The sequence below is a fragment of the Polistes fuscatus genome, unplaced genomic scaffold (genome assembly GCF_010416935.1).
Source record: "Polistes fuscatus isolate 324 unplaced genomic scaffold, CU_Pfus_HIC Scaffold17, whole genome shotgun sequence".
In the NCBI taxonomy this organism is placed as follows: Eukaryota; Metazoa; Arthropoda; class Insecta; order Hymenoptera; family Vespidae; genus Polistes; species Polistes fuscatus.
Window position 1 is genome coordinate 2,848,558 of NW_025113075.1, and position 8,021 is coordinate 2,856,578.

Consider the following 8,021-nt stretch of genomic DNA (forward strand, 5'->3'; position numbering starts at 1 on the left):
GCTCAAAAATGACAATGTTATAATATTTTAAAATTTGTTTGTTTTCGAGTCATTAAAGCTTTTGTCTACAGATTCCTTCTTTTTTTTAAAAAACCCTATATATTTTAATTACTTAAGTTTTAAATCAGGTTGTAGAGCATTAAAAGCGCTTTAAAATGACCATGTTATAACATTTTAGAATTTGTTAGTTTTCTAGTTATTATAGTTTTTGTGTACAAAGTTCTACTTTTTTTTAGACACCCTATGTATTTTAAATTCTTTTGCTTAACATCATGTTTTTAGGCATTGAAGAGCTTTAAAATGGCTCTATTAAAAATTTTAAAATAAGTTTTTCTTTGAGGAAATTTTAGTTATGTACAGCTAATTTCTTTTTTTTTTTAGAAAACCTATAAGTTTTAAATACTAAAGTTTAGGATAAGATTTAAGAGCATATAAAGAGCTTAAAAATGAACATATTAAAACATTTTAAAATATGCAAGTTTTTGAGTAATTGAAGTTTATGTGCGCATATTTCTTTTTTTTTAAAACACCCTATATATTTTAAATATTTAAGTTTCAAATCTGGTTGTAGAGCATTATAAAGCTCTAAAATGACACTATTATAATATTTTAAAATTTGTTTGTTTTCGAGTAATTGAAGTTTTTGTGTACAGATTCCTTCTTTTTTTTTAAAAACCCACTATATTTTTAAATATTCAGTTTTAAATCAGGTTTAGAGCATTAAAAGCGCTATAAATTACCATGTTATAACATTTACGAATTTGTTAGTGTTCGAGTTATTATAGTTTTTGTGTACAAAGTACTTCTTTTTTTTAGACACCTTATGTATTTTAAATTATTTTGCTTAACATCATGTTGTTAGGCATTAAAAGAGCTTTAAAATGGCTATTACAAACATTTTAAAATATGTTTGTCTTGAGAAATTCTTATTTATGTGTTCAGCTACTTTCTTTTTTTTTTAGAAAACCTATAATTTCAAATACTAAAGTTTAGCATAAGATTTTAGAGCATAAAGAGCTCAAAAAGACAATGTTATGATATTTAAATTTTTTTGTTTTCGAGTAATTTAATTTTTGTATAGATTCCTTCTTTTTTTTAAAATCCTATATAAATTAATTACTTAAGATTTAAATCAGGTTGTAGAGCATTAAAAGCGCTTTAAAATGACAATGTTATAACATTTTAGAATTTGTTAGTTTTCGAGTTATTAGTTTTGTGTACAAAGTACTTCTTTTTTTTAGACACCCTATGTATTTTATTTTGCTTAACATCATGTTGTTGGGCATTGAAAGAGCTTTAAAATAGCTATTTTAAAACATTTTAAAATAAGTTGGTCTTTGAGAAATTAAAAATTATGTGTACAGATGGTTTCTTTTTTTTTAGAAAACCTATAAGTTTTAAATACTTATGTTCAGCATACGATTTTAGAGCAATAAAAGAGCTTAAAAATGAACATATTAAAACATTTTAAAATATGCTTGTTTCAAGTAGTTTAATTTTTTGTTATAGATTCTTTCCTTTTTTTCAAAAAACTCTATTATTGTAAACGTCTTATGCAGGTTCGTGCACGTTGGCGCCTGCACGTGTGAGTGCGTGCGGATGTTTATTTAGGATATCGGTATTCTTAGATTACGTGTGGGGAACCGAGGCTGTATGCGTCACCCATGGGGGGGGCCGATGCTCCGTTGTTCGACGGAAAAGTAAAAAAGGGGCAATCGGACAATACGGGTGATAGAAGGAAGTAGCAGTTAGTTAATCTTATATTCTTATGTGCTGAGTAGTAGGAAGTAGCGTGAGTTAATCTTATGTTCTTATGTGCTGAGTAGTAGGAAGTAGCGTGAGTTAGTCTTATGTTCGTATGTGTTGGGGAGTTTACAATTTTTAAATACTTAAGTTTTAAATCAGGTTGTAGAGCATTAAAAGCGCTTTAAAATGACCATGTTATAACATTTTAGAATTTGTTAGTTTTCGAGTTATTATAGTTTTTGTGTACAAAGTGCTTCTTTTTTTTAGACACCCTATATATTTTAAATACTTTTGCTTAACATCATGTTATTAAGCATTAAAAAAGCTTTAAAATGGCTATTTTAAAACATTTTAAAATAAGTTAGTCTTTTAGAAATTCTTATTTATGTGTTCAGCTATTTTCTTTTTTTTTTAGAAAACCTATAAGTTTTAAATACTAAAGTTTAGCATAAGATTTTAGAGCATATAAAGAGCTTAAAAATGAACATATTAAAACATTTTAAAATATGCTTGTTTTCGAGTAAATAAAGTTTTTGTGTACAGATTCCTTCTTTTTTTTTAAAAACCCTATATTTTTTAAATATTTAAGATTTAAATCTGGTTGCAGAGCATTAAAAGAGCTTTAAAATGACCATGTTATAACATTTTGGTATTTGTTAGTTTTCGAGATATTAAAGTTTTTGTGTAAAAGTTACTTTTTTTTTTTAGACACCCTTTGTATTTTAATTAATTTTTCTTAACATCATGTTGTTGGCATTAAAAGAGCTTTAAAATGGCTATTTTAAAACATTTTAAAATATGTTTGTCTTTGAGAAATTCTTATTTATGTGTTCAGCTACTTTCTTTTTTTTTTAGAAAACCTATAAGTTTCAAATACTAAAGTTTAGCATAAGATTTTAGAGCATATAAAGAGCTTAAAAATGAACATATTAAAACATTTTAAAATATGCTTGTTTTCGAGTAATTGAAGTTTTTGTGTACAGATTCCTTCTTTTTTTTAAAAACCCTATATTTTTAAATATTTAAGTTTTAAATCTGGTTGTAGAGCATTAAAAGAGCTTTAAAATGACCATGTTATAACATTTTAGAATTTGTTAGTTTTCGAGTTATTAATGTTTTTGTGTACAAAGTACTCCTTTTTTTAGACACCCTATGTATTTTAAATTCTTTTGCTTAACATCATGTTGTTTGGGCATTAAAAGAGCTTTAAAATGGGTATTTTAAAACATTTTAAAATAAGTTGGTCTTTGAGAAATTAAAAATTATGTGTACAGATGGTTTCTTTTTTTTTTAGAAAACCTATAAGTTTTAAATACTTATGTTCAGCATACGATTTTAAAGCATTAAAAGAGCTTAAAATAACCATGTTATAATATTTTAAAATTTGTTAGTTTTCGAGTTTATAGTTTTTGTGTACAAAGTACTTTTTTTTTTTTAGACACCCTATATATTTAAATACTTTTGCTTAACATCATGTTATTAGGCATTAAAAAAGCTTTAAAATGGCTATTTAAAAAAATTTTAAAATAAGTTAGTCTTTGAGAAATTCTTATTTATGTGTTCAGCTACTTTCTTTTTTTTTAGAAAACCTATAAGTTTTAAATACTAAAGTTTAGCATAAGATTTTAGAGCATATAAAGAGCTTAAAAATGAACATATTAAAACATTTTAAAATATTATTTTTTTCGAGTAATTTAATTTTTTGTTATAGATTCTTTCCTTTTTTTCAAAAAACCCTATATATTTTAAATACTTAAGTTTTAAATCTGGTTGTAGAGCATTAAATAAGCTTTAAAATGACCATGTTTTAACATTTTAGTATTTGTTAGTTTTCGAGATATTCAAGTTTTTGTGTACGAGTAAATCTTTTTTTATAGACACCCTATGTATTTTAAATACTTTTGCTTAACATCATGTTATTAAGCATTAAACGAGCTTTAAAATGGCTATTTTAAAACATTTTAAAATAAGTTAGTCTTTGAGAAATTAAATTTATGTGTTCAGCTATTTTCCTTTTTTTTTTTAGAAAATATATAAGTTTTAAATACTTACGTTTTGCATAAGATATTAGCGCATAAAGAGCTTGAAAATGAAGATATTAAAAAATTTTAAAATATGCTAGTTTTCGAGTAATTGAAGTTTATGTGCGCAGATTCCTTCTTTTTTTTAAAACACCCTATATATTTTAAATATTTAAGTTTTAAATCTGGTTGTAGAGCATTAAAAGAGCTTTAAAATGACCATGTTATAAAATTTGAGAATTTGTTAGTTTTCGAGATATTCAAGTTTTTGTGTACAGAGTACTTATTTTTTTATAGACACCCTATGTATTTCAAAAACTTTAGCTTAACATCATGTTTTTGGGCATTAAAAGAGCTTTAAATTGTATATTTTGAAACATTTTAAAATAATTTGGTCTTTTAGAAATTAAAATTTATGTGTACAGCATTTTCTTTTTTTTTAGAAAAGCTATAAGTTTTAAATACTTAAGTTTAGCATACGATTTTAGAGCATTTAAAGTGCTTTAAAATGACAATATTAAAACATTTTAAAATTTGCTTTTTTTCGTGTAGTTGAAGTTTTTGTGTACGGTTTCCTTCTTTTTTTTAAAAAACCCTATATTTTTTAAATATATAAGTTTTAAATCAGGTTGTAGAGCATTAAAGAGCTTTAAAATGACCATGTTATAACATTTTAGAATTTGTTAGTTTTCGAGTTATTAATGTTTTTGTGTACAAAGTTCTTCTTTTTTTTTAGACACCCTATGTATTTTAAATACTTTTGCTTAAGATCATGTTATTGACAATTAAAAGAGCTTTAAAATGGCTATTTTAAAAAATTTTAAATAAGTTAGTCTTTGAGAAATTCTTTTTTATGTGTTTAGCTACTTTCTTTTTTTTTTAGAAAACCTATAAGTTTTAAATACTAAAGTTTAGCATAAGATATTGGACCATAAAGAGCTTAAAAATGAAAATATTAAAACATTTTAAAATATGCTTGTTTTCGAGTAATTGAAGTTTTTGTGTACAGATTTCTTCTTTTTTTTAAAAAAACCTATATATTTTAAATATTTAAGTTTCAAATCAGGTTGTAGAGCATTAAAAGAGCTTTAAAATGACCATGTTATAACATTTTAGAATTTTTTAGTTTTCGAGTTATTAATGTTTTTGTGTACAAAGTACTCCTTTTTTTTTAGACACCCTATGTATTTTAAATTCTTTTGCTTATCATCATGTTTTGGGCATTAAAAAAGCTTTAAAATAGCTATTTTAAAACATTTTAAAATAAGTTAGTCTTTGAGAAATTAAAGTTTATGTGTACAGCTTGTTTCTTTTTTTTTTTAGAAAACATATAACTTTTAAATACGTAAGTTTAGCATACGATTTTAGAGCATTTAAAGAGCTTTAAAATAACAGTATTAAAACATTTTAAAATTTGTTAGTTTTCGAGTAATAAAAGTTTTTGTTTACAGATTCCATCTTTATTTTTTAAAACCCTATATATTTTAAATACTTAAGTTTTAAATTAGGTTGTAGAGCATTAAAAGAGCTTTAAAATGACCATGTTATAACATTTTAGAATTTTTTAGTTTTCGAGTTATTAATGTTTTTGTGTACAAAGTACTCCTTTTTTTTTAGACACCCTATGTATTTTAAATTCTTTTGCTTAACATCATTTTGTTGGGCATTGAAAAAGCTTTAAAATTGCTATTTTAAAAAATTTTAAAATAAGTTGGTCTTTGAGAAATTAAATTTTATGTGTACAGCTTGTTTCTTTTTTTTTTAGAAAAATATAAGTTTTTAATACTTAAGTTCAGCATACGATTTTAGAGCATTTAAAGAGCTTAAAAATAAAAGTATTAAAACATTTTTAAATTTGCTTGTTTTCGAGATATTAAAGTATTTTTTTACAAAGTACTTCTCTTTTTTTAGACACACTATGTATTTTAAATACATTTTCTTAACTTTATGTAGTTAAGCATGATAAGAGCTTTAAAATGGCTATTTTAAAACATTTTTAAATTTGCTTGTTTTCGAGATACTAAAGTATTTTTTACAAAGTACTTCTCTTTTTTTAGACACACTATGTATTTTAAATACATTTTCTTAACTTTATGTAGTTAAGCATTATAAGAGCTTTAAAATGGCAATTTAAAAAAATTTTTAAATAAGTTAGTCTTTGAGAAAATTAAAGTTATGTGTACAGCGTGTTTCTTTTTTTTTTTAGAACACATATAACTTTTAAATACGTAAGTTTAGCATACGATTTTAGAGCAATTAAAGAGCGTTAAAATAAAGTAATAAAACATTATAAATTTTGTTAGTTTCCGAGTAATAAAAGATTTGTCTACAGATTCCATCTTTATTTTTTAAAACCCTATATATTTTAAATACTAAAGTTTTAAATTAGGTTGTAGAGCATTAAAAGAGCTTAAAAATAAACATATTAAATCATTTTAAAATTTGCTTGTTTTCGAGTAATTTATGTTTTTGTGTACAGGTTCCTTCTTTTTTTTTAGACACCCTCTGTATTTTAAATACTTTTGCTTAACATCATTTTATTGGGCATTAAAAAAGCTTTAAAATTGCTATTTTTAAAAATTTTAAAAAAGGTTAGTCTTTGAGAAATTAAAGTTTATGTGTACAGCTTGTTTCTTTTTTTTTTAGAAAACCTATAAGTTTTAAATACGTAAGTTTAGCATACGATTTTAGAACAATTAAAGAGCTTTAAAATAAAAGTAATAAAACATTATAAAATTTGTTAGTTTCCGAGTAATAAAAGATTTTGTCTACAGATTCCATCTTTATTTTTAAAACCCTATATTTTAAATACTAAAGTTTTAAATTAGGTTGTAGAGCATTAAAAGAGCTTAAAAATAAACATATTAAATTATTTTAAAATTTGCTTGTTTTCGAGTAATTTATGTTTTTGTGTACAGGTTCCTTCTTTTTTTTAGACACCCTATGTATTTTAAATACTTTTGCTTAACATCATTTTATTGGGCATTGAAAAAGCTTTAAAATTGCTATTTTTTAAAATTTTAAAAAAGGTTAGTCTTTGAGAAATTAAAGTTTATGTGTACAGCTTGTTTCTTTTTTTTTAGAAAACCTATAAGTTTTAAATACGTAAGTTTAGCATACGATTTTAGAGCATTTAAAGAGCTTTAAAATAAAAGTATTAAAACATTTTAAAATTTGGTAGTTTTCGAGTAATAAAAGTTTTTGTCTACAGATTCCATCTTTATTTTTTAAAACCCTATATATTTTAAATACTAAAGTTTTAAATTAGGTTGTAGAGCATTAAAAGAGCTTAAAAATAAACATATTAAATTATTTTAAAATTTGCTTGTTTTCGAGTAATTTAAGTTTTTGTGTACAGGTTTCTTCTTTTTTTTTAGACACCCTATGTATTTTAAATACTTTTGCTTAACATCATGTTATTGGGCATTAAAAAAGCTTTAAAATGGCTATTTTAAAAAATTTTAAATAAGTTAGTCTTTGAGAAATTAAAGTTTATGTGTACATCTTGTTTCTTTTATTTTTTTTAGAAAACCTATAAGTTTTAAATACGTAAGTTTAGCATACGATTTTAGAGCATTTAAAGAGCTTTAAAATGAAAGTATTAAAACATTATAAAATGCCCAAAACAAAACAAGCCTAAAACAAAAAAAGCCCAAGTTTTGATTTACTACCAACCTTTCAATATTCCAACGAGCGTTGATCCAAATAAACACAATCTCTCCTTTTCTCTTTACATCTATCTACGTATCTCTAATATTCCCTCGGTTAAAGTTTATACAAAACATAGCTTGTCCAAAACATGAAATAGGTACATCGAAAAACAGCAGCTGCAGTATGAAGAGGTGTAAATTGGAAAAAAAGCGATTGTTAACGAAGGAAGAATACAGCGCAGCGGTGGTAGCACCGGGAGCAATTCAAGATAACGAAAAAACGTGAATGTAAACGAAAATATTTCAAAATTTTAAGAGCTTTTGTCCTAATCCTATTAACAATAAGTAGAATGTAAACAGTAGAATAAAGATTTCTTACAAGTTTTATTTAAATGTATGTGTGCCTATTTGCACGCCGTCCTTCATTGAAATGTTCTTTGTTTTTTCTTTCAATCTACAACCGTAAATACAATAATATGAATGAATAATACAAAATTTAATAACGTTATTTTACTTTTTTTTTTCATAACGATTAGAAAAGATTAGATTAGATCTAGATTATATTAATTATTTTTTAAACCTTGCGATAAAATTTATATTCATT

The 8,021-nt window shown here is 23.9% G+C and overlaps 1 protein-coding gene across 1 annotated transcript in view; it reads left to right on the plus strand.

Moving 5' to 3' along the window:
• The window catches only part of LOC122515349 (U7 snRNA-associated Sm-like protein LSm11), a 53,615-nt gene extending 45,912 nt beyond the window's left edge, over positions 1–7,703 (plus strand). The window contains exon 5 of the mRNA XM_043632665.1: positions 7,555–7,703. Within this exon, the coding sequence (XP_043488600.1) occupies positions 7,555–7,703 (149 nt within the window). The remainder of the gene's footprint in view (positions 1–7,554) is intronic.
• The last annotated feature ends 318 nt before the right edge of the window (positions 7,704–8,021 follow it).